This window comes from Tiliqua scincoides, chromosome 1 (genome assembly GCF_035046505.1).
Source record: "Tiliqua scincoides isolate rTilSci1 chromosome 1, rTilSci1.hap2, whole genome shotgun sequence".
Lineage (NCBI taxonomy): Eukaryota > Metazoa > Chordata > Lepidosauria > Squamata > Scincidae > Tiliqua > Tiliqua scincoides.
Window position 1 is genome coordinate 288,260,943 of NC_089821.1, and position 27,678 is coordinate 288,288,620.

Here is a 27,678-nt window from a genome sequence, read left to right on the forward strand (position 1 = left end):
CCTGGTATTAACTTCTCCCCTTCATGTAGAAAGGTGGTCTGCTTTCCTAGCCACCAGCCATGGGTCTCATCCATCACTCTCTGTACTATGCTGGACACTATAATGACATATGAACACACAGGTGCCTGCAATCAAATCCTAACATAGTTAAACTGCTGCTTCCAGAGATGCAGAGGACCAGATTCATCTTCAGGGTCACAGTACCCTATTCCTGCAAGGCTGGTGTGATAATGAAAGCAGGTGCAGCCACTTCAGAGGATGAAAAAACCCTCTGCAAAAAACAAGATCCAAAAAAACCTACATTTCTAAAGAGAACACCTCATCAGTTCCTGAGTCATTACATGATTAGGGTTCAAAGACAGGAATGAGCACATCCTCCTCAGGAAAAGTCCAGTTCTTGGGTCCCTATTACCCTCCTTCCACACTGACATGCCAATCCTACCCAACTCCCCATGTGGTGATCAGTGGAGCCATCAGGTGTTTGCTTTGTTTGCATCCTGTGAGGAGTTTTGGCTTCCTAAGGGCTCCTTGGGGCAAGAGAACATTTGTTCCCTTGCCCCAGGGAAGGACCTTGCCGGCCCAGTGGGCGTACTTTGACCTGCACCAGCAATATTGCTGGTGCAAGTCCATATGAGCTTATGAAAGCGGACTAAGCCCAGAAAAGAGCTGAGGATTTAACACACTGCAGCCTCCGAAACCATCCTCTTCCCAGTCCTGATCTGCTCTCCTCCTTGCCATGTCTCCTCCCTACTCCACCCACCTCCTGCCCCGTTACATCCCCTCCCACCTCTCTCCTGCCCCCTGCATGGTCCTACCCTGGGCAGTGGGCATCTGGAGTCCGTTGCCACACAGAACTAGCCACTCACTGCTTCCAGGAGTGGCCATTTCGCATGCCCCAGCATGTCACCTTTCACAACAGCCAGAAAGCACATTACTCCACTGGAACATTCATTCCAGTAGCATAACACACCTTCAGCACTGGGTCAGCTCCTCTATGATATAACAGCAGCTCAGTCAACAGTAAGTGAGTTCACAAAGAGCTGAAAGCCAAGAAAACAATAGTCAAATTTTTGGTAACCACTTTTAACATAGAAGACTATCAAACTGTTATTTTATTGTTATTGATATACTTATGTCATAAAGATAATTCTTAAAAGAATAAGCTGGGAGGTTCCTGGTTCAAATTTCATTTCAGCTGTGAAGTGACTGATTAGCTTCAGGCAAATCACTGTTGCCTTCAGCCCCACATTTTAAGTAGATAATAGTACTGGCTTTTTTGAAGGCTTCCTATACGCATTATTAACGACCCTTTCTCATGTTATACTAGCCTTGTAAGAGCTGCTATAGTGTTGCTCCTTTCCACATATCATAGGAAGCTCTGGGACACATGGGAGGAGATCTCTGGAAACTGATGCAATACTACTCCATAGAGGAGCAGCAGATGGACACCACTCATGTGGCATAGGGCTTCTCTTCTTGTTCCAGTGGTGATAAGATGTTGCACAGAATATTTTGATCACAAAAAGCACTATTATTAGCTTCAGTCTGAAATATATTAAATTTCTGATAGATAACCCAGTTACATTTGTCACTGACAGCAAAAACACTTCACCCACAGCCAATAGAAGAGGCAGACACATTATATCGTATTCAGTAAATATCCTTACAGAACACTCACCATCAGCTTTGAGTTTATTTGAAAATTAAACTCTCAAAACATCAGATATTGTTTCTCGCAAACAGGTAAAAATATGGATCCAAAAGGTTAGTAAGTCACAGTATAATATTACATGGTAAAGTCATTAATAGCTCAAATCTATGCTTCCTCGACAATGCAGCCATATTAAAACGGCTCAAGCTGCATCCTGCTAGGGGCGGGCAGTCCTGGAGGTTCCCTCTGTGTATTCTTGTTCCCTTACCTTAGGGGGTAAGCCTCCGCTGTGCAGAGGGGTCTACTCGAACCTACAGCAGTGAGATAGCTGGCACAGGTCCACACAGACCTGGGTCTTGGGATTGGTTCCAGGAAGGGGGTTTAGATCTGGCAGCTACAATTGCCACTGAATCCACCCCTTTTCTTGGTCAAATTCGCATTCCTCCCAGGTCCCATTGCTGCCCTATTATGCCCTTTCCCTACCCCATCCCTCCTCCCTTGCCAATTTACCTGGATCAGTGGAGCCATCACCATGCACAAGGTCACTTCAGCCTCCCCACTGGAGCTCTGGTAGCATGCAGCTTCGCATACTATCAGAGGCACAACATTGGAGACTGCCATAACGCAGTCTCCACTGGCAGAACATTCATTCTGCCAGAATTAGTGCCCAGTAGGATGGGCCTGTAAACTACTGAATAGCTGTCACTGACTGAACTTTGTTTTCATGCAATTGTTTTAACAATGTAATGTTGCTATTGTGATTTTTATTGTTAGAACCCATGGCCACACAATAAAAATATAATACTACTACTAGATTTAAGTTCCTGGATCAGAACAGTGACAAATTTTAGAAGTTGCTAGACCAATTTGAGAGTTTATTCTGCAGAACTTGAATGCCATCATCTCCTCTCCACTCTTGATAGATCACAACCTCTTTACCCTTCCCAGGCAATTTAGAAACCATGCAAGAATACAAAACTCTTTAACCCAAGAGTGCATTAATTTGAAGAGCTAAGTATTACCTTTACCCAAATTAAAATGTGTGTTATCTGTTTTAAAATGTGACCTCTAAAAAGGAAGTCACTCTTTCAGAACAGTAAGCGTCAATCTAAATTAATCCTGTACCAGCTTATACTGCACTGAATAATCTGCAATTGCCTTTGACAAAAAAAGCACATAGGTCACCACTTGTATTAAAGTCACCAAATATGAAATTAAACTTTTCATATACTCTGTGAGACACTAGAGTAAAGCCAGAGATGGCAATCCAAATAATCGCCCAAGCACTTAAATCAAATCTAAAATTATAAGACTTGCATTTTGTCTCCCTGGCTTCTCAAGTATTGGGGTGGAGCAAATTCATTGCCTCTCTTGTGTGCATTTCAGGCGCTCTTTAAAAAGAGAGGGCAAAAAGGACCTCAATTTTCTTTTCTATTGTCAACAGCAGCACAGTTTGTCTCCCCAGCACCAGTTTTGTACCCTGCCAACTGCACTTTGCTTCAAGCACAACTGATTATACAGTACTAGGAGACTAGCTAACCATTACAGCATGTTTAGGCTTCAAGAGAACAGTATTCATAAAGTTAACATGGTCTTTAACAGTTTGAAGTGTAACAGAAATGGTTTTAAGGAGGCTCCTTTTCAAAAACTTGATCTTTCGGGATGAGTGATCAGAAGAGTTTCCTACTTCCCACCCAAAGGATGACAATCCCTTTCATGTAGAATTGGCTGACTGTTCATTTGATACCCAACAAAACCCGTTGCAAAAATGACAGTCATCCTTTAAACCAGCCATTTTCAACCACTGTACCATGTCGCGAGTGGTCTACAGGTGTGCCACAGGAATTTGGGGGAAGGTCATTTATTAATAGGGTCAATGGGAGATGTGAGCCCCCACAGGGAGCATGGTGTGCCTTGTCAATTGTCAAAAACCTGGTGTTGTGCCTTGACCTTTTAATGCTTTGTCAGTGTGCCATGAGATGAAAAAGATTGAAAATCACTGCTTTAAACAATTAGCTCAGACTAGGTAGCAAACAAGCAACAGATAATCTATTCCATTTATATTGTAAAGGACTTTTTTGCATACCTCTTGCAGATGCATGGACACATGTCCCAGTTGATCCTGCCGTCTTTCTACCAGCTGCCTTTCTGCGCGGATTTCTCGTTCTATCTCCTGAAGCCGCCTCTCTACACGTTCTGACACCTTCAAAACAAAACAAAAGGGGAATTCCAGAGAAGAGACTTTCGTTTAGAACTTTTTTCAACAGTTAAATCAGGGGTGTCCAAACTTTTTGGCAGGGGGGGCCACATCATCTCTTTGACACTGTGTCGGGGGCCGGGGGGAAAAAATTAATTTATATTTCAAATTTGACTATATTTACATAAATGAATAAAGATGGAACTTATATGAAAGAATGAATTCTACTGAGCTTATTTATAATACAAATATTTCTAAGCAGAGACACATCTTAGCAAGGCAGGGACACATGGGGAAAAATATTTCTAGGCAAAAACTCACCCCAGCAAGGTAGAAAAACATGAGAAAAAGTTTTTCCACCAAACCCCCCCCCCCAGCACTTTACAAAAATGCACAGAACCAAGTATCTCAGAACTAACAGAGTTCCACCATTTGTGGACTGCAGAAGTCACACACTTACCCAAATACAGCAGGACACATAAGTTAATTCAGAATAAGGATCCACAAGCAATGGAGGGAAAGGGGGAGCCACTCCCACTCTCACTTGCAGAAGCCACTCCCACCCACCCACCCACACACCAGGAGTAAATTAACCCAGAATAAGGACCTCACTAGTAATGGAGAGAAAGGTGGAGAGAAAGCAGCACATTCAAGCAGTCTGATTACTCACCCCCTCCCCACATACTGCCTCAGCCCTGGCCTCCCCAACACCCATTGTGTGTGCTGGATGGGCAGGGCTTCTGCAGAACTCCCCTGCAAGAGCAGGAGAGCTCTGGAGCGAGCAACTCTCCAGCAGGCTCCAGCAGGTGTCCAGTGGCCAAGTGTCCAGCAGGTGTCCAGTGGCCAAGATGGGGGGCTCCCTGGGGGGCTGGATTGGGGCCCTCTGTGGGTCACAAATGGCCCACGGGCTGGGGTTTGGGCAGCCCTGCATTAAATAAAACTCCAAGCCAATCTTATTTCTTTCATCTTATTCTCATTCTTCCCCCCCCCCCACCACCACCATCGCAGCCATGCCAAACTGGTGAAGGCTGCATCCATGGTGGGGGGGCCAGGAGGCTTCAGCAGGGAAAGGGGATTTTAAGTTCCCTTACCTCTGCAAAAGCCCCCTGACCCACAATGTGTCTCCTTGGACCTGCGCCAGTAAGTTTGCCAGTGCAAGTCTGAGAAAAGGGGCAGAAAGGCTTTGGCTAGAGGGGATAAGATCTGGTGCAGGTCATCCGTGAAGGAACCTTCCCCTCCTATGGCCTCTCCATGCCTTTACACCCTCCCACCTCTCCCATTAGCCAACCTGCTGTGGCAATTGGGGACTCTCTCGACTTGCACGCTGTCAGAATGCCTTTTGTGACAGGCACAGGTTCCACCATTTGTGGACTGCAGACGGCACACAGCGCTGTCAAAGGAGCCCTGACACCATCAGACGTTGAGGGAAAAATCAAGCTGTCGATCTCTTATCAAAGATACTATATTGTAATGACTTAACAGAACTACGAACTTCTCCATGTGTAAATAACAGAAATGCTACTTTCAGGATTCACATACTAAAGAGGATGGGCTACTTTTTTAAAAAATTAATATTTCCTTAAAAATTGGAGCCTGTCATTCCTAACTACTGAACATTAAATTAACAATCATTTATTCTTGCTATGTAACCGCTTTGTGAACTCATAAATATTTGTAGTAGTAATAATAATGCTACAATTTATTTGCACCTAGTCAACCATAAGTATCTTCAGAAGACAGCGACAGCTTGGCCTGCTGAAACCATGATATTCCCTCTCCATTAGTTCATATGGCTTGTATGCAAGGACAAGGCTCTAACACAATGGGCTGAAGAAGCAGCTGCCAGTAGAGGCAGCCAGGACTTGGGGCAGAGAGACAATTCTGAAACTGAAAAGCAAGTGTATAGTTTGACAGTTGGTACAGAGTATCTCAAACTTATTTATTAAAAAGAGAAAGAGAATAAAGTGTCAAGGCTGTGGAAATATACTAGGTCTTGGAGAAATATACTTGGGCCTGGGGTACCCCTTTGGGGAGAAAAGTGGGGTAAAAATTGAATGAATGAATTCAACAAAGCCAGAATGAGCAAGAATTCCAGTATCTGTGGGGCTACAGTTCCCTGCATAGCTCTCCATCATTCCCTATAACTAAAAGAAGGGACACAACTTATGCAAACCAAACAAGTGCAAGTATGTATCATTTATATAGGTCTCAAAATTCAGCATTCCTTCATATATTTCATCACATTTATATTCCACCTTTATTCTATGGAACTCAGGATGGTATCGAGTGTTTGCTCATCTGGGCATTGCCCAGACACAGGCGTGCTAAGCTTCAACAATGATGCTGCGTCATGCGCCTTCAGAGTATTTGCCAAGATATGGAAGGGGTTTGTGTGCCCTTTTAGCACAAAGCCTTGGTTATCATCATTCACCCTAATCCAGAAAAGGAAATCCATGTGTGAAGGGCAGGTTGCTTGGCTGTAAGCATATTTCTTCAACTGGCCAAGTGTGCAGACACACATAGTGACGTCCTCTGCAAGCAATGACCTTAAAGGATTTCGGTGCTACAATGAGTGTTCTGCTACTGCTCTTAAGCAAGGGAAGCTCCATCGTACTCCATGTGCCCGGGGGGGGGGGGAAGAGTGGCAGGAGGATGCCCTATCCCTCTACATCAAATTGTAGCACAAGAAGAGAGAAACAACTCCTCCCACTTTTGTGACACATGGAATGCATGCGTCAAGAGCAGGGGCAAGGATGCCCAACAAAATCCTGGAAGATTTCAAAGTTGGCTCTGCACCTGTGCAGAACTCTATTAAGCATGACTGCACAGAGACCAAAAAGAAACATGTTTCACACATTAAGCTGTGGCATATGCACACCTGAATCCACAATGCAACACTGATCTGAATCTCATTAGAATGGCCGAATGTGTCTTTTGATATGAGTGGGATACGCAATCCCATTTAGGTTCACTAGCTGGAACTGGATTGGGGGCAACATTTACCATAATGTGAAAATTAGATTTTTGTGAAGACCACAGAATTTGTTCATACCACTTGCAGTACACTTTTGCTTGTAAAGTTCTAGACAAGACCTGATTTGCTATCCAGTTCTGGTTGAAAACAGTACAACTGAATGAATCAAAGACTGCCCAAATGTGATCTTTATTCACTGTATTTGTTTTATGGGAAAAGAAAACAGGAAGACACCAGTGATATGGTGAGCTCCTTTCTTTCTTTTCTCTTTTTATCTGTTTGTAGACACTACCCTCTAGTGATCAGTACGAGTTAAACATGCAATGCAAACACATAATTATTTTAAGCTTCACGGTGGCTATTTTGCTTCATTGCATCAAATTAAAAATAAAGCAGATGAATGTAAAAATACACTGCAAAAATCACATGAATAGCAGCACAGTACATTTTGCAACAATATTGTTTCAAATGATCAACAAATCATGACAGCACAGGTTTGGCCCAGGTACTAGAATCAATACCAGCATGGCAATTATAAAAATAAGACATCTTATAGCTATTTTGTTTCTTCCTAAAGATTGCCAAATGCAAGGATCTCTCAATGCCTGAATTTACCATCAAGCAACTAGAATCCTTCATTCATAAGAATACAGCAATACCTTGACTTTCATCCACTTGACTTTCATCATGTTGCTCTCTCTGTAGTTTTCAATTATAACCACATTTCAAATTTCATCCACGTGCTTTCCTTTTTCGTTTGACTTCCACGATGTTCATCAATATCCTTATGTTAATTTTTCTTACGTTTCATTTGTTTAGATTTTGCACACACTTGCATGTGCTAAACTATGTAAGTTTTTCACCAGCCAAAATAAATTTGCAAGCTAAATAAGGCTACACCAGCGGTTTCCAAACTGTGAGCCGTGGCTCCCTGGGGAGCTACAGGAACAAGCCAGGGAGCTGCAGAATCCTCACAAAAATACCTGCCACCCTATAAACTGGGGTGCCCAAACCCCAGCCCGGGGGCCACTTGTGGACCTCGAGGACTCCCAATTCGGCTCGCAAGTAGCCCCCAGTTTCCGATGAACCTCTGGCCCTCCGGAGACTTACTGGAGCCCTCGCTGGCCCAACACAACTGTTCTCAGTGTAAGGGTGACAGTTTGACCTCTCACATGAACTGTGAATGAGGGATCCCGCCACTGCTTGCTGTTTCACGACTGTGATGCTGCAGCAGCAGTGAAGGAAAGGCCGGTCTTGCTTTGTGTAAGGACTTTTATAGGCCTTGAGCTATTGCAAGATCGTCATTCATTCATATAAGTTCCATCTCTAATATATTCATTTATGTAAATATATGTAAATTTATTCAATTTGAAATATAAATTAATTCTTTTTTATTCCTGGCCCTCGACACAGTGTCAGAGAGATGATGTGGCCCTCCTGCCAAAAAGTTTGGATACCCCTGCTATAAACATATAGGATTGTAGTCCTAATGGGGAGCCATGGCCCCCACACAAGTCGCCAGTCAAAACATCACCCATTATGCATCATCTCACAATTAAACACACACACACACACACCCCTCATGCACATGCTTGATCACTGCCAACACCTTGCTGCAAAGCAGTCAGGTGGGGGGAGAAGAGGCAGGGTGAAACTAGCCCAGCCCCCTTACCTCTAGCTCCAATTCTACATGAAAATAAACAGGAAGAGCAGTGCATGCTGGAAGCACTTACACTCTTCCCATTTATTTTAATCAGAAGCACATGGAGGAAGAAAGAAGAGGCACTGCCAGAACTCAATATAAGGAGAGTGGCTCCAGCTCCTCTCACCTACCTGGCTGGGGCGAGGTGGCAACAACAAAGAACACAATTTTTTTCCCCTCCTTTTCCTTCTTCCTTCAGCCGTGCTGAATAGGTTAGCTACCACTACCTTGATGCCCTTCCCACTGGCTCTTCAAGAATGGAAAGAAGATCAGGGCAACAGCTGCTTCAATGATACTTCACGTAGGTCCACAGCTCACTAATAAAGGGCAAGCTTTGCACACAGATGGTCCCTGGTTCAAACTCTGGTATCCCCAGCTGGACCTAAGAAAGTCTGCTGCCTGGAGAGCTGCTGCCAGCCAGTGTAGACAACACTGAGTGAGACAAATTAAGTCACTGACACAGCAGAAAGCAGCTTCATACATTCACACACACAGGTTCTGAAGTAAGAGGAAAATGGTGCTTAGTCAAAACTACCTTAAATCAAAATGCACATTCTGTCTCCTTAAGAACTAAAATCACACTACGAGAAACACATGTAAATATATTACTATACAGTACTTAGTAAGTGGAACACCATGAGGAATCACCAGCAATATTTGAACTGTTTCTCATTTGTTTGTCAAGCACATACACTTTAATTGGTGCAAGTACAGTGCATGTAAGATGACAGCCAACTGTATGTATTCATTCCTTACCAGGGATACTGATCTTTTAAAACTTGCATGAAGCAACAAATTCATCATTTAACAAAACAGACCGATGCAATCTCCCTGATTTTAACATACTTTGGTTGTTGTACATGCATCATTTACTTAGTGGGAGTAGAATGTTATCTATAAAAATACGATCTGAAGGGGCACTGGAAGTGTTCAGTAGCTGAACACTTGCCTTGCATGAGAAAGGTTCCAGGTTCAGTCCCGGGCCTCTTCAGCTCAAGAGGTTAAGGTAGCAAGTGATGGCAAAGACCTCTGTTCAACCCTGAAGAGCCATGAGCAGCCAGCACAGGGCCAGACGAACTAATGGTCCAGTATACAACAGCAGTATACTTCATACATTTTCTTTTTGGAAAAGACATTTTAAAAGTATCAAGGCATGGGTGATTAAACCATGATTACTGAAGGTTAATTCTTGATTTATTAGAGCCAAATTACTTTTCAAACAACATTAGATGGAAGGTTTTCAAGCAATGCTCCCCGAAGAAACCAATCGTTACAAGCACTTAAGAACCACCATTCTAGAGTCAAGGGCAGTTTAAAGTCTAAGCAGTTGTAACTGTGGAGCAGAGCTTGTGAGAATTTAAATTGCAAGTCATGGTTCATGATCAATGGTGATCTCATTCAAAGAAATAGAGCAGGCACAAGCCAACATGGAAGCATGAAATGACGAATGGAGGAAAAATGACTGCACTGTATTATATTAGTGTTTTTTAGACAGAGGCCCAATCCACAGGTCTTGGGATGCAGCCAGAGGTACATAAAACCAAACGCCAACTTCATCAGGAATAATTAATCACTACAAATCAACAAGTGCAAACAAACAAACCTGTGTGCCACAGAATGTCTGTTCTACTTTGGCAGCTACTGATTAGTTTTAATTACTCTGTTGACGGTATTTGCCAGCATGCTAACATCATACTGCATTGTACGGCAATTTGTACAAATAATGAAGGTTTCTAGTTGGCACCAGCATCCCTCAGCTCAGCACTTCCTACAATATCCTTTGGAAATGGGACAGATTCCTGCCCTCTAGTACCATTTGCTGTAGAAATTGAAGGTGAGCAACATGCCGGCTATTGGGAAAAGTTTATCTGAAGATACAATTATTTATTTCCTACATGTCCACTTTCTCTTAGTACTTGTTCAGAAAATGGAATGATCCCCTGATTCCTGTCCCATCTCCATCATTCTCCCACTGATATGCAATATTCTGTGACTGGAAAGCTTCCTCCTTGAAAGTCAACACTTACATGCATAAAACACCTGATCAGGGGAAGATTCAGAACTGCTTCATATATAAGGTTTTCCCCCTGACATGAGACATTTAACAGCCAAATCCTATCTTCTCCCGCCCTGCTGGTGCAGGCACAAAAAACAGACACACTATATCTATCCAGTGTGGAGAGGGGTGGATCAGGAGGCTTCAGAGGCGAAAGGGGATTTAAGTCCCCTTACCCCTGCATAAACCTCCTGTTCTGCGATAGGTCTCCTTGCTGTTGCAATCACTGCCAGATCCACCCCCACCAGCAGCCACATCACAAACACCCCCCCAGTTCCGCCCAATGTATTCGCCCGTTTTTAAAGTGGTAGTATGACAAGAGACATACTTTGATAGTAATCTGGCTCTAACGTTGTTGATCAACTGTGTATTGCAACACATATACCCCTGCTAATTGGGTAAGAGGCACTCTTTCAAGTGGGTGCTCCTTTTTTTAGCAGGGGGAGAGTAACTGGCCCACCTCACCCCAGCACTGTCTGTTCTAGTGGCTGCCTGCTGGTGTTCTTTTGCATCTTTTAGATTGTGAGCCCTTTTGGGACAGGGAGCCATTTAGTTATTTGATTTTCTCTGAAAACCGCTTTGTGAACTTTTAGTTGAAAAGCGGTATATAAATACTATAATAAAATAATAATAATAAAATAATAATAATAATAATAAGTTTTTAAAAAAAATACTGTGGATATATGGAATAACAGTCAAAACACCAACATTTCAGAAACAAACATTATTAAACATTTGCTTTGCTCCTTCGTTTTTCAAAAGTGACAAAAATCAAACAAGCCTCCAGAGTCCAGGGTGTTGTTGAAAGGGAACCCATGGAGAGGCCTTGAGGCTATATTCAATAGCATGACAAGGAGTTCTTAGGTTCCCACTCAGTAGCACAATCTGCAGATGAGAAGAGATCACAGAACACTTTACAGTATTCTAATGCCTTTGGATATTTCAAAAGGAGGGGATACTGTCATGTGCACAGGAAGACACCCGCAGCAAGATCCCTGCAACACTGCCATTGCCTGTGAGCTTTCCAAAGAGCACTGTGCATAAAGCAAAAGAGCTGTTCAAGTTAGTAGAGTGAACACAGATAGAGCAACAGTTCTTTCAGTAAGGCACTTTGAAATGATAGGACATTAAAATTTATTCAGTTGTTAACTGGCCCTCAGGATTCTACCCATGGTGAGAACAAAGGATGAGGTTTCGGACAACATTCCCCGTCCCATAGATTGAAATGAATGGTTCAACAGGGGACATCATTTGATTGTTTGAATACAAATCTACCTGGTTCAGGAGCTGACTTCTACCTGAACCAAGGAAAGTGAGAGGGTTTATTGCAGAGGTTCCCAAACTAGGGCATTGTGACGCCTCAGCCAGGGATGCCCAGTCGCTGCCCCCTTAAGGGGAAATGGGTCACAATCCACACCTCCCCAACAACTTACAGAGGTCCCAGCTCTCCTGGAGAGTTTGGGATCCTCTGGTTTATAGTATAAGCATGACAAATATAGGGGTGAGATATTACAAATATAAGCATTAGCAAGCACACACCCCACCTCTGCAGTCAAATATCCTGGACTAACAGCACTTTGCAGTAGAGAGCGGTCTGTCAGGACTTTGTTATATGTGGTTAGAATGTGACATATGGTGTGTCCCTCAGGAAGTAAATCCATTTCCTTGAAGTTACTCTGGATATGTTGAGAGAAGAGAGACTCCCAAGGACCATGTTGAGAGCTCCTGCTTCCATGCCGACAACTGTGAGACCCATTATGTAGGCAGTGTCATGGCCAAGACAGTTAAGAAATGTTGGGGGCCCTCCTGTAGGTACCGCCACTATACAAGGCTCAGCTGATGGCAACTAGGGGATGGGCCTTCTCTCTGGAAGTGTCGCTATTATGGAATTTTTGTTCCGCACTGCCTTCCTGTTCTTATGATTTCCGGTTTTCATATCTGTTGCTTTTTATTGTTTGTAACTTGTATTTAACAGATTGTAATTTATATTATTAGCAACCTTGGCCTTTGTACCATAAAACAGAAAGGCAGGATAAGCATGTTTCAAAATAAATAATCTACAGTTGGGAGAGAAGTGACCCCAGATAATGAAGGGACATCCACTCATGCTAAAGTACCTCTGCAAGGGTGGTGGACCTTCAAGTGGAAGAGCCTTCATTGCTTTTCCCTTTGCAAAAGTCTCCCCCAGATGCTTTAACTTCTCTGTCAGTTCTCCCATCCTCCCAAAGTCCTTGCTGCCACCATTTCTCTTTTCCCAAGGAACAACAAAAAGCTTTGTTGCATTCATAATGCCAGTCTTTAATCGTCAGGCGCCACGTATTGGAAAGCCCTACACTACTGCCTTTGCCATCCAAATACAGGGAAAGCATCTGTTGAGTCCTTATCTGTGCACTACAAGCGACTTGTCAATTTATTTTATTGTCTTTCCATTCACTTTCCCAAGCACACCAGGGTCTATGCTTACGTTTTGCGGAAAATGCATGGTCTTGGGTAAGTCTTGCCTCACAAACCTTTTAGAACTCTTTGAAAAGGTCAACAGGCATGTGGTTGCGGGAGAACCCATGGACATTATATATCTGGACATTCAGAAGACATTCAACACGGTCCCTCACCAAAGGCTACTGAAAAATCTCCACAGTCAGGGAATTAGAGGGCAGATCCTCTCATGGATTGAGACCTGGTTGAAGACCAGGAAACAGAGAGTGGGTGTTAATGGGCAATTTTCATAATGGAGAGAGGTGAATAGCAGTGTGCTCCAAGGATCTGTCCTGGGACCGGTGCTTTTCAACCTCTTCATAAATGACCTGGAGAAAGAGTTGAGCAGTGAGGTGGTTAAGTTTGCAGACGACACCAAACTTTTCCGAGTGGTGAAGACCAGACGTGATTGTGAGGAGCTACAGAAGGATCTCTCCAAACTGGCAGAATGGGCAGCAAAATGGCAGATGCGTTTCAATGTCAGTAAGTGTAAAGTCATGCACACTGGGGCAAAAAATTAAAACTTTACATATAGGCTAATGGGTTCTGAGCTGTCTGTGACAGATCAGGAGAGAGATCTTGGGGTGGTGGTGGACAAGTTGATGAAAGTGTCGACCCAAGTTGACACTTGTTTACTGTGCGGCGGCAGTAGAAAAGGTCAATTCTATCCTTGGGATCATTAGAAAAGGTATTGAGAACAAAACAGCTAATATTATAATGCTGTTGTACAAACCGATGATAAGGGCACACCTGGAGTATTGTGTCCAGTTCTGGTCGCTGCATCACAAAAAGGATATAGTGGAAATGGAAAAGGTGCAAAAGAGGGCAACTAAGATGATTACGGGGTTGGGGCACCTTCCTTATGAGGAAAGGCTGCGGCGTTTGGACCTCTTCAGCCTAGAAAAGGGATGCCTGAGGGGGGACATGATTGAGACACACAAAATTATGCATGGGAAGGATAATGTGGATAGAGAGATGCTCTTTACACTCCCACATAACACCAGAACCAGGGGACATCCACTAAAATTGAGTTTTGGGAGGGTTAGGACATACAAAAGAAAATATTTCTTTACTCAGCGTGTGGTCGGTCTATGGAACTCCTTGCCATAGGATGTGGTGACAGCATCTGGCCTGGATGCCTTTAAAGGGGGATTGGACAAGTTTCTGGAGAAAAAATCCATTATGGGTTACAAGCCATGACGTATATGTTCAAACTCCTGATTTTAGAAATGGGCTATGTCAGATGCAAGGGAGGGCACCAGGATGCAGGTCTCTTGTTATCTGGTGTGCTCCCTGGGGCATTTGGTAGGGCCACTGTGAGATACAGGAAGCTGGACTAGATGGGCCTATGGTCTGATCCAGTGGGGCTGTTCTTATGTAACCATTTGGAACAGTCCAAACCAATGGGCTCAAATGGTTTGCTTTTCATATACAGTTTTGGCAGTAGCCAAGGTAGCAAGCTAATGCTCCATAATCTTCTCGAGATGCTTTACCACGCTATCATTCACAACAAGGTTTGCAAACTGTATGTGGTCTACCAAGTGGCTGTGCAAGAAAGCCTGTTCATTTCTTTCTTACAACCCCACTAACAAAGGCTGATGCTTTTTCCTGGACTCACCATTTCCTGTTTTTGGGATTCAGAGAGTTTATCCGACAAGTCCTCCAACATCCTTTTCGTTTCTGCATCAATTCTTGAAGTAAAAAGGCAGCAGAAAAGGAAACAAAAGCATCTCAAAATATATTATGCGCTACATTAAGCGAATGATTCTTGAGCACTATTATGAAACTACAGCGACTACATATTAAAGCATTATTTCAGAACGCAGCTTTTTCTGCCTTCTCTGGCTAGAAGAAACTATCAAATCACAAATTCACATTACAGCAGCACATCTAATACACACACACACACACAAAAACCAGGACACTCCTTTGCTCAACACTGCTGCTCCAAGCTTCTTAATTGCTTTGCTATTTAATTTGTATATTCAGCATGACCAAGAAGTTAGGATACAACATTTTGTTTTAAAATAAATGCATTTAAAAAGTGGTATTTTCCTTCACACACCAAGCTGCAATTAAAAACTAGTCAACAAAACAATATCAGACTCGGTTTGTTAAGGAATGTTTTGCAGACCTACATAGCAATTACAATTTATGGGGACAATCTATGGGATCTGCCGACATGCATGAAATGTGCATGTTAATCAAACCATACAGGTAGAGTCAGAGTTGTAGCCAGGGTGGGGTTAAGTGGCAGTAATGCCCAATGTAGAGCACTGTTTTACCCCACCATGGATTTGGGGGGAGAAATTGACTTTTTAATTTGCAATATGACAGCAGTCATTTAAAGAATGAGAGTTTGTTCCAAGAATAGAAACAACTCTTCCTAAATTTTAAAAGGCCTATGGCAGCTGAAGCTCCCCACCAAGTGAAGTAGTGTTTGAAACTCAACCCACCTGACTTGCACAGCTCTGCTCACTTGAGAATTCCCTTGACTTAAAGTAGTTTTTGTGTGTTTTTTTTTACCCCTGGGGGCTGGGGGATAAGAATAGGCCCTCCGTTTGGCTGTACTTGTCGTATGAGGTGACTAAACAGCCACCGGGTAGATGGGACTCGATAGCCTGGGAAGGCAGCTCATCTAAGAGAAGGAAAACTCCCAAACCTCCCAAAGCCTTGTGGCTACATCCAGTTATGGAAAAGGCTTCAGGAGTCAACCTCGAGGCAAAATCCGGAGCCGGAGTCCCTGTGGCAGTTCATGGCTGAACACAGTCACGTTCTGGCAACTCCTGTGACGCCGCTGGAACCAACCGTATTGGCTTCTGCCTTTCCATTGGACCATTCCAGTGACGTGGAGAGGGGGGATTTGCTGCACGGGTAACAGTCTATTCTCCATATCTACTTTACCCAAGCTTCGCGCATTGGAGAGGACACTCTGTTCCAGAACCACTATTCAGAACACAATACCATAGTCTTCGAGACTAAAGGATGCCAACATGAAAGTGGTTTTTCACAAGCACAATCACCATTGGGCTTACTTAAGTGACTCAATCCAACACTCTACTTCAGCTCCACAATTCCTTCTGCTTCCCTCCCTCTGTTTTTGTGTGTGTGTGTGTGTGTGTTTTTTTGGCCATGACCCCAGGCTGGCTGTAGCTCCAGGCAGAAAAGTGCTACCCCACCTAGCAAGTTACCGTCTAACTTATTAAACAAACAGGAATTACTTTTGCCAGGCTTTAGGTGGAGGGAGTAAGATCTTCTAACAAGTCTGAATGTTGCAAATTAGTTGGCATGTTCATAAAGGGGCTTACATGATACTCATCCCCACAAAAGAAATATGTTACATGGGTAGCTACCCTAAAGATTAACCACTTACTGCCCGACGGACCGCAAAGTGGTGACAATCCAGTTGAACTACTCATAGGTTGTGCAAAGTGAGCCAGAATAGCCTCACATACTCCAAGCCATTAAAGCAAAAACAAAAAAACACTTTCTGTTCATACCTATTTCTTCTTGAAACTTCTCGGCTGAGGTCATCTTCCAAGCGCATTTGTCCACTGCCGAGATCTCTGAAAGTCTGGTGTAAAGAGTGGAGCTGTAAATGTGAGCACATGCAGATTAAAGCTAGACATTTTAATTGTGCACATTTTTCTTCAGCATCAAAACATACATATATAGACACAAAGCACAAACATCTTGGGTTTTTAGTGTGTTAAGACCAACATAACCCTTAACACTAAGAGGCTTCACAATTAGGGCAAGGACACATGCCGATATCAGACACCACGTCTGCACATGCGCACCCCCAGATCAATTGGGAATCTGATGCAGAACCCACCAGAGTCTGGGTCAATCCCAGAGGAGTCTGATTCAGTCTGACCTTAGCAGTATGTTTGAAAAGTATTTCTTTTACAATACATTTTCTCAGTTTCCAATTTCCTCCTCCTATTCATTCTTCACATTCATCAATTTGTTTTCTTCTTTGTAAACTATGCACCATTTTACATTGGGTGAATGTTTTGCAACTCCATCTTCTTTCCAATTCTGTCTTGCAAACCTTGCTGAGATCTGGGTTAATTAGTCCCTCTCCATTTCTCAAAAGTTTCTTAAGACTCATTTACCAGTGCTCAGTTATTTTGATAAGGTCACAGTCTCCTCCTCCAACCTCCTGTCCTTTTTATGTTGTTATTATTAGAGTGTAAACCTGTAGGCAAGGTCTTTATCCTTCTACAACGCCTATCTATTTTATGTGCTTTATAAATAAAAGGAAACTTAATTAGCACTTCCAGAGACTTTTTAAGAAACAGACTACTCTTGCTTCTTCTAAAATAAGATTTTTTAAATGACAAATGCTGCTTAGCTGTCACGATCTAAATTGGAAGAACTGATTTCAAAGCTACAAGGGGAGTCCTTAGCTTTAGAATTTGCTCTCTACACTAGTATCTAAATGTTTCAGTACTGCCAACACACTGAATAACCAAATTTTAAATGTCAGACAAACCTGAGACAAACTACATTTTAAAATCCCTACAACTATCTGAGAGCTATGACGGTTGGTTGTGTTTAGTGTTACACAAACTACAGTAGTGTCTCTCAAACTGTGGGTCAGGACCCACTAGGCAGGTCACAAGCCAGTTTCAGGTGGGTCGCATAGCTGAGCCACCATTGAAAATACAGGGTACAGAGCTGCTGAGCCAGGCAGGCTTATGGTGGGAGACAGGCATGGTACTTTGCCCTGAATAGGTGAGAAGATAGGACACTGGAAAGGGGAGAGGGTTGTATGGTTGGAGAAGGATCTAATGTGTGTTATGCTTTGACTTATGTGCTGTAATGTTAGAATTCTGAACTATGAAAAGTAACAGCATGAGCACACTGTGTAATGGAACCTTTGACTAATTTCAGCTTAGGTTTCAGGCCTAAATTGGTGATGTCACTTCCAGCCATGACATCGCTTCCAGGTTAATAGCATCACTTCCAGTGGGTCCCAACAGATTGTCATTCTAAAAAGTGGATCCTAGTGCTAAAATGTTTGAGAACCACTGAACTACAGTACTTACAGTACTGTACTTACCTTTACTGGTCCTATCTTGAGAGATATTTGTCCATTCTCACCCAAACAGTTGATGTAACAGCAGCTTATTCCAAACTATTCTACTGATTTCAATTAAGATCCTAATCATGGTTCTCTGGTCTACCCATGAACGCAAGGGCAGACGAATTCCACTTTGCTAAATTCACTGCTCCCCGCACACCAAGCCCTGGGAACACCCGCCACCCACCTTCCCTCTGCCCCCCGACCCCTGCGTCAGACAAGCTCAGCCAACACAACTCACCCTCTCCCCGGAGCCAGTGTTGGCGCAGGGCGGTCGGTGCAAGTCTGTACACCGGCCTATCCTCCCAACGAGTGCTGAAAAGTGCTTTACAGCACTTTTGTGACACTCCTGGGCGCGGATGGCCCAAATGGCTTCTAGGATTGCGCCTTCAGTTGAACTATGAACAAATGGGAACATCCCTATAATGGAGCCATTGATGGCAGAAGTACACATTCTGTTAAGATTAGTACCTGATCTAGATTATCTCCCCGGTCAGCAAATCGGACAGCAGATCTAGACCTTCGGCTTCTGGTACCCAGTGTCTCACCATAGTCCCTGAGAGGAGAGGTAGGCTTGAATTGTCGACTCTCTTCATAAGAGAAAAGACAGAAAGGCAAATCAGCATAACTTTTTCTTTAAGTCACACATAAACATATCAACTGTTATTTTTCTGGTTTTTATTATGTCTAAAGTCTTAATTGTGTGAGCTGCTTTGCTGTTCTAAAACAAAAAGTGGGAAATACACACTGGGTATATAAAGAGCATACATGCACGCAAACACACCAAGACTGAATCTGCAAGCATAAAGAAGTATGCACAAAATGATTTCCCTGTGCATGAGTACCCTGTGCAATGGGACCTTTTGCTGATTGTGGCTTAGGTTTGAAGCCTAGTTTGATGATGTCACTTCCAGCCATAACATCACTTCTCATTGGTTCTGACAGATTCTCATTCTAAAAAGTGGGTCCCTGTGCTAAAACATTTGAGAACCACTGCTGTTCAGAAGTTGATGACCTAGCAAATTGCTAGGGTCACAGGAAATTGAGGGGCAAGTTCCCTTTCAAAATATCAAAAAAATAACTTTGCCTTCTATTATAGAAAGAGATAGCAGATCTTCAGATTTACCGTATTTGCCGGCGTATAAGACGACTTTTTTGCCCTGAAAAACATGCCTCCAAATGGGGGGGGGGTCATCTTATACGCCGGGTGCACTTCAGTGGCGCTGGACCCACGCGACAGGAGGAGGGAATCTGCCGCGCAGAGGCAGGGTGAGCGCAGCGCTGCTGTCAGGCGCTGGAGGAGAGCCGCCGCTGGGTCTCCCCCGCCCGCTGCTCTGATGCCGGGGGCGTCCGAGCAGCCGGAGACCCAGGAGGAAGAGCCGCAGCCGCCGCCACAGGAGCAGCCGGCCAGGGAGGAGGAGTGGACTGAACCGCAGCCACCACCGAGAGAGGGGAGGAGTCTGGCGGCAGCCGAGTTCTCCGGGGGGGCCGCGAGCGGGGCCGGGCCGCAGCAGCTGCCGCGGTCGCCGCCTCCCGCCGGCGGAAGGCCGAGTACCCGCGCCGGCACCGCAACAGCCCCGGCGCCCGGCGGAGCCAGGAGCGCGAGGAGCCACCGCCGCCGCCGAGGCTGAACAGCCACCTGGCACCGCCTGCAAGAAGGGGACCCCGCGCGGCGCGTGAGTCTCTTCCTCTCTGCTCGCTCGGGGCGGGGCTCGTAAGACCTTCAGACCTTCCCCCGAAGTGGCACCGTCTCTATTCCCACGTTCGGCAGGCGGATGCTCGTGGCTCGTGAAGGCGGTGATGTGCCTGGTCCGCTGTTTGACTGGTGTTCAGGTGCAGCACTTTCTGGCCTCGATAGAGGTTTATCTGCTGCTGTGCTGCCCCTTGCCAGGCTTCGCCGCCTGTGTGGTTCTGACCAGCCTCTCCAGTGTTGTTTTCCTTCCACATGCATTTCCTTGGCCTGCACCACAGGCAGGCCCCATATCCGCAGGTTCTGTGTCTGCAGCCACCATCATCCACACTTAGAAGTCACTCCTAAAACTTGAGTGAGGCTGGCTTCTGAGTACAATCCATAGGATTGCCACTTGGATCCAGATGTTAGTTTGCTGCACAACCTGGCAGGGTTGTCACTTAAGCTACAAGGAGAGTGAAGGAGATGAACCATAAGGCTGTCTGCCTGTGTTCCTGAGAAGCATCTACCCGTCCATAGGGTCCACTTGGAGTGTTGCTTGCGCTGAGGAGGAGGGGAGTGTGTTGTCTTTAGTGAATTACGTTTAATAAACTTGCACTGTTTTATGTTTACTGTACATGTTTGATAACATACAGCCTTGTGACAGTTTTCCTGCATGTCATAAGCATTTGAATATAAATTAACATGTTGAAATCAAATCTGATGTTCTTTTACCTTTTATTTGGTGTGTGGAAGGTGTGCGGAAGAGGGGGCAGTCTTATACGGCGAGTATATAACAAACTCTATATTTTGAGTGGAAATGTTGGGGGGTCGTCTTATATGCCCAGTCGTCTTATACGCCGGCAAATACGGTACACTACTCACTGCAGATTTCCCAGATTTTGAAAGTTCCTATTCTTTTGAGCAACCTCACACATTGTTCTTCCCAACCATCATACATACGTGGTGCCAAGCAACCTACTACTAGTTCATTCAGTTGCTACAGAGCAAAAATGGTATCAAGTACTTTGATATATTAAGGTTCTTGAAAACATACCTGGGGCACCACCATCCAGGTCACTCGCATACAAGCTCGAAAGGGATGCGCTTCTTACTCCAGAATGTCTCGATAATCTTTGGCTTCTCAGTTGTCCTATGGACTGCTCCAGTGTTTCTTTAAGCTGCATTAAAAGGACTGCTCATTAGATGAAAGGCAGAAAGTGATGATGAAAGAAAAGAACTACACTGGAAGTGGCCAGCTGGACTGCAATGTAGTGCTCCTTATACAAGACACAGAGAAGATGGGAGTCAGAATCCAAACATGATCGTTTACAAAAAAACAACATCTCCACATATAATTGAAGCCTTACATGGCATGACCACATAGTACACCTTGGCTAAAATAATAGCCTCTGTTTCTTAATTCTTTCTTCCTTGTCCTTACAAAGCAAGCTTCATGGTCCCTGTGCACTGAATCACTCAACAGTACAGTTATTCAAAGTAACTGGGTGGAACCCATGAAATTGCCTTATAGCCCATCATGGATTGAGCCAGTGCATAGAAAGCTTAACAGCAGAGCACAGTTCTGTTGTAAAATGAATTTTGGCAGCACACACAGTGTGCTGCCGAAGGCCTTTTTTGATACACAGCTACACCTGGCCGCAGCACTGGTGGCCTGCTGCCATACCTAAAAAGATAGGTGTGACAGCAGTGGGGGTGGATGTGAAGAGGGGGTGGAACAGGGCAGATACTGAAGGCAGATTGGGGGATGTATTGGCAGTCTTTCTCCCTTACCACTGTTGTTACATGCCTCAGATTTGCATCTGCTAAATAGCCGGTGTAGATCCGAAGAATCCCATAGTGGCGATAGAGGACTTGCCCAGAGTAAGTGAGCAAACATTAACTCACCTTTCCAATCACACACTTGGAGACCTTTCCATTCAAACACTTGGAGACCTTTCCAATCACACACACACTGCAGATACAGAGTATGCTCCATTGGCACGGCTGTATCAGCAGGGGGAAGATTTGGGTAGGATTGGGCTGTTAGATGGAGTCAAACCATCTAATCTAATCACTAGTCCATTTAGGTCACTGGTTCCCAACCTGTGGTCCGTGAGACCATGAAAAGTGGTCCGTGAGATCTCAGGGGAAAAAAATCACCTATGATCACTTCCAGTGTCTCACTGAGCAAGCAATCTCTCATGAACTACTAATGAGAATGGAGAACATAACCACTGAAGTGTCAGCTGTAGCTATGGGCAGTCCATTCTCTCTGATAGTCCGTGGAGGAGCACTTAGGGGACAGACCACCAGAATGGGTGAAGACCATACCCTCCACAGCCACATGTGGTCCATGACTATTCCAATTTTTGCCCCAATGGTCTGCGGGTTCCTAAAGGTTAGGAACCACTGATTTAGGTCAATACAACACTGACCAGAAGCAGGTCTCCAGGAGCCTTTCCCCAACTCTGTCTAGAGACACCAGGCATTGAACCTGGAACCTTCAGCAGTGCTCTACTACTGAATTAAGGCTCACAGGGAAGGAAGACATACAGGCAGAAATAGATAAAACATGCACCAGTTGAGGCCTAGAGAGGTTAGTATATGGTCACAAAGTGCTGCAAGCAATTGGGATCTGAATCAACATGCCCAACGCCCACATAGCACACAGGACTGTGCCAGTAGTCCAAACAAGGTCTGCATGACCACTTTGGAACAAGCCCAGCTACAACAGGACTAGACATTCTGATATGAGCACCACGAGGTTCCCCCCCTCCCTCAACCCGTTCCTGTTTAGCGATACTAATTTGCAAACTTCATCAAAGAGTTGCTTTCAGGAGCTAATTGTTTTCTGGCTGCATCACTGCAGAGAAATCAGCCATCTGGAATCACCCCATATTTCCCTACAAATGAGCCATAGCTGGCAAACAGATAAAAAGAAGCAATTGACTAGAAAAAGTGCATTTTTCATCGTTATCTGTCGGAATTCATGTTAACAAAGTAAAACAGTTTTGTGTAATTGTATTTTTCCCTTGCCGGGGATGGTTTTCACAGTTACATTCAGATACCTTCCATCTGACACCTGCAGTACACAACAGTCACCGCCTCCTACACAGTCTCTATTGGGGGGGGGGGGAGGCACACCGTGTGCCTTTTCTAAAACACTTGAATCAAGAGCACAAAAATAGATGCATACGTTTGTTTACAAGTCAATTTCGCAGACTCTTAAATTCCAAGTGAAATCTGCAGAATAAAAAGCGGCCCCACCAGGACTGTTATCCGGCCCCCTCGTGTCAGAGAGTTGGAAATGTGGAGGGAGAGAACACTCAAGCATGCAATTGACATATGCACCCCAATAGTCTGAAGTACTTCAAGTTCTAAAAAAGCTGTACCGTGTGTGGGAGGAGGTGGTCTGAAAATTTGAATTGGTTCTCAGAGTCTATCCAGATGCTATGCTGCATGTATCATTAGAGCTTCTGGTTGTTGTTTAACTTCATTGAGGAGAGAAAGAGCCATGGGGCATGCCATTCAGGATCAGGAGCACAGGGGAAACATATTAATCCCCTTCATATCGCTATCCCTACAAAAATCCTGCCCCCGCAAGCTTATGACTGCCTCCTCCCAGAGGCTACAGTCACCTTCTAGTGGGGAAGGGTGGGGAGTATTTTCAGGACAAAGAAGTTAAATACCCCCTTCCAGCAGGCTGTAGTTCCAGTCATGATTGGGTGTCACTCCTCCCCACCACCACCACTGCAGTTTAGCTACAGGGAACATAACAGATGCTCTAATAGCAGGTTCAGCATCACTGTCTGGGGTTGCCAAACATGCTTAACGTGAGAGCCACATACGATAGACTTCAGATATTTGAGATACTGCAATATTTAAGAAGCATTTAAATTCTTAAATATATTTACTCACCACGAACATTAAACTTGCGTTTTAATCCAGTGGACGCTCAGTTCAAACCCAACAAATAATTATAAATACAACTGAAACTTTCTTATTTACCTTTTAAATGTAATGCAAAAAGGAGTTTAACCAACTTATTCCCACAAGCTGCACATTACATGTCAAAGAGCCGCATGTGGTTTGTGAGCTGAGGTTTTGGCCACCCCTCTTAGATTATTATTATTAGATCTAAAACAAGAGAGGGAGATTTAAGCAACTACACTTGATCGGCTCTAGATTTGTTGGACAAAGGTCACTGATAAAAGGAATGAACTTCTTTACATAGGAAGGAAAGTCTATTGATCTCTCAAGACACAGGCTGATACAGCAGCCTTTTTAAGGCAGAGAGATAGGCTACTGTGCAGTCTCCTGGAACTTATCTTATGTTCTGTCTGGAGCAGTGTCCCAGTTCTTATAGGACAGGAGGGGGGAGAAAAGACACATGCTGCCAGGAACACCACTAGGCACATCAGTCCTTTCTGCTCACCTTTTGAAGTAGAAGTTAGCAAGAAGAATACCAGACTATTGTGCAGCCTGACAGAGCACAAGCTTCCCCCACCTCATTCCCCACACGCCTGATGCCAAGGTCAGTTGACTACAATACCAGACCTCCTTCAAGGCATGTGGAGGGTTGGAACATGAACATGTCGACCCACTTCTATAGAGGTGACATTTAAGAAGGATCAAAAGGTGCTCACATTTGCAATTGCTTCTGCCTGCTCATTGTTGTACTCCCGATATTGGCCCAGCATCTGGTCCACATGCTTCAGGTTACGATTGGTGTCCTTAAGACAAATATAGGAAACATTAAACCCAAAACCCCAACCACAAACACTATCACCTTGCAACTGTTGCCAGTTCTAATCCTTTGCTGATGAATAAATCAGAACACTTTCTGGGTACTCAGCAGCACAGGCCCTCTTTGCACCAAGAGTGTTTCCTGGCTTTTAAGCAGTCACTAACCCATAACAAGACCTAATGAGACTTTGAGAAAAGACTATGACAAAAGCTTTTGAAAATGAAAAAGTCAAGTGTATAACGTCTACCGAATCAAGTTCCCGACATTCAGCTTTGCCATCAAATTGCCTCACTTCGTTATTTGTTGGCTGTGATCCTGAAGGTGTTAAAAACCACCTAGAGTACTATTTTAGCGGAAAAGCAGGGAAGAAATTTTAAACTAAAACTAAAAAAAATTCACATCATACATACCATGTTTCCCTGAAAATAAGACCTACCCCGAAAATAAGACCTATCAGGGCCAGGAGGGGGAGCGGGAGGGGTCCTTGGGCGAGGCGGGTGGACAATGTGACCACCTAGAAAGCTCCTGCTGTGCTGCCTTGGGCAGAGGATGCTGAGGAGGAGCTGAGGCGGGAAGCAGCAAGCAAGGCAACCCTGCCTACCAGGCTCTGAGGCTCTCCACAAGTTCCAGGGAGTAAGTCTCATTAACTATAAAGGGACTGACTTCTGAGTAGACAAGCAGGCAGGGATCCTCCTGGGTGATTAGGGAACACCCTCTCCACACATTTCAGGGAGTAAGTCCCACTGACTACAACTGCTGAGTAGACAGGTATAGGCTCGGGTTCACAGGTTGCAATCCTGGTCATGCTTTCCTGGGAGTAAGCCCCACTGACTATAACGGGGCTTACTGCTGAGTAGACAGCAGGCACTTCTCCACCCTCCTTCTCTCTGTCCTTTCCCTCCACCTGCCGGCAGGGCAGCTCCAGGTTGCAACCCTGGCCACGCTTTCCTGGGAGTAAGCCCTACTGAATATAATGGGGCTTACTGCTGAGTAGACAGCAGGCACTCAGCACTTCTCCTCCCTCCCCCTTTGTGTCCTTAACCATGAAGGTGCTGGCAGGGCAGCTCTCCTCAGCACACTGAGCAGCAGCTTCAGGCTGCAATCCTAGCCACACTTTCCTCTGAGTAAGCCCCACTGACTACAACAGGGCTTACTGCTGAGTAGACACACACAGGCTGCAGTCCTAGCCACACTTTCCTCTGAGTAAGCCCCAGGAAATAAGATCTACCCTGAAAATAAGACCTAGTGAGTTTTTTTGGTTCAAAAAAAATATAAGACAGAGTCTTATTTTCGGGAAAACATGGTAGGCTATTTATATACTCCTTAAGAAACTACAGGTGGAGCCTGTTTATCCACAGATTTTTCATCCATCGATCTGGCTCAACAAGGGTCCTCTGGACCCATGTTGAACCAGACCTGGGTTCCACCTGAACCCTCCAAAAGGGCAGGAGATCTGGTCTAGAGGGTTGAGCCTACATTTGCCTGAAGATAACATCCGAAGGTCGCCAGTTTGAGGCCACCGGCACCGTGCGACCTTGAAGCAGCTGACAAGCTGAGCTGAGTTATTCCATCTGCTCTGAGCATGGGAGGATGGAGGCCAGAATGTGCGACCAGATCAAGAAAGAAACATCTGATTGTTCTGGTTTCTTGAAAGATAGAACCTTTCAAATTGTAAAAATCCCTATTGGGATTTAAATTTGCCTGCCTATGTAAACCACCTTGATTAAGTCCGAGGAGAAATCTGAGGACCAAGAAAGGCAATATAGAAATACCTGTATTATGTATTATTATGTATTAAAAGGTCCCCTTCGGAGGGCTTAAGGAGCAGAAAATCGCAAATTACTTTATCCTAGATTTTCAGTACATGCTGGGGGTCCGAGAATGGTTCCCCTGCGGATACCGAGGTCCCACCTGCATATAAAGAAACTGAACTATGACCACAGATACCTGACATCCTAATCTTATGAATTTTTTCCCTCAAAATCTTTCCAACATCAGTTATAGCCAAACTACCCATTACAGTTAACATGCAATTTGACCCCTCAGTGCTTGTGAGCATCTTCTGAAATATCAGCAATGGGGAGTTCAGATCAGGATGAGAAGGAAATCCTATTCTTCCACTGTGATTCTGAACTGGAGCAGCTCTTGCCTCCAAATGATTTTTATCTCACACACACACTAAAAATTTAATAATAATAATAATAATAATAGCATGCAAGGCATGTAATAGCATGCACCTATAGCGCAACATGTAGTTTGGTTCCAGCTTGAAGGTAAACGTGCTTTAGGACTGGACAATTTTGTATCAACATCATTTTGCATTAGCACAGCTGCCAGAATAACTGTAGTGACCTGTGCTCCAAAATACACTTTACAGTTTTGGAAGCAACAAGTCATTATTTCTCATAGATACAACACTTTAAGACGGGTCAACCGTTTCACTAGGCAAAATTAGAGCCCTTCCTTTTATCTCCCACAAGATGCATAAAACATGCTTTGCTAAACAGATCCCTCTTCACAACCTGTAAAGTGCTTGCTAAAGTCTGGATCTTCTCTGTAACATCTTCAGTGCCACGATTCCGTATTCTGCTGCAAGTAGCTCTTAGAGGACCCCGTCTTCCCAGTCTATGACGGAAGTGGTCAGAATCACTAGAGGAATCTGCCATTGGTACCTTAAGAAACAAAAAAAATCATTTATATAACATGAAATGGCAGAACAAAGCCATTTTTCATGATTCCATTACAGTCTAGAACAGGGGTGCCCAAACCCCAGCCCGGGGGCCACTTGCGGCCCTCGGGGCCTTTCAATCAGGCCCTCAGGGAGCTCCCAGTCTCCAATGAGCCTCTGGCCCTCCAAAGACTTTCTGGAGCCCATGCTGGCCTCTCAGCAAGAGAAAGACTGTTCGACCTCTCACTTGAGCTGTGGGACAAGGGCTCCCTCCACTACTTGCTGTTTCACGTCCGTGATGCAGCAGTGGCAGCAAAGGAAAGGCTGGCCTTGCTTTGTGCAAGGACTTTTATAGGCCTTGAGCTACTGCAAGACCTTCATTCATTCACACAAGTTCCATCTCTAATATATTCATTTATGTAAATTTATTCAAATTTTAAATTGTAA

General features: G+C 44.4%; 1 protein-coding gene across 4 annotated transcripts in view; it reads right to left on the bottom strand.

Annotated features, from left to right (window-relative positions):
- Positions 1-27,678, bottom strand: part of CEP128 (centrosomal protein 128) — a 226,961-nt gene that overhangs the window by 189,857 nt on the left and 9,426 nt on the right. For all 4 annotated transcript variants that reach the window (XM_066612122.1, XM_066612120.1, XM_066612121.1 and 1 more), the window contains exons 2-8: positions 27,086-27,235; positions 24,463-24,549; positions 20,871-20,994; positions 18,616-18,734; positions 16,556-16,647; positions 14,674-14,746; positions 3,738-3,854 (exon numbers count right to left, since the gene is read on the bottom strand). In XM_066612122.1, the coding sequence (XP_066468219.1) occupies positions 3,738-3,854; positions 14,674-14,746; positions 16,556-16,647; positions 18,616-18,734; positions 20,871-20,994; positions 24,463-24,549; positions 27,086-27,229 (756 nt within the window). In that variant the 5' untranslated portion in view covers positions 27,230-27,235. The remainder of the gene's footprint in view (positions 1-3,737; positions 3,855-14,673; positions 14,747-16,555; positions 16,648-18,615; positions 18,735-20,870; positions 20,995-24,462; positions 24,550-27,085; positions 27,236-27,678) is intronic.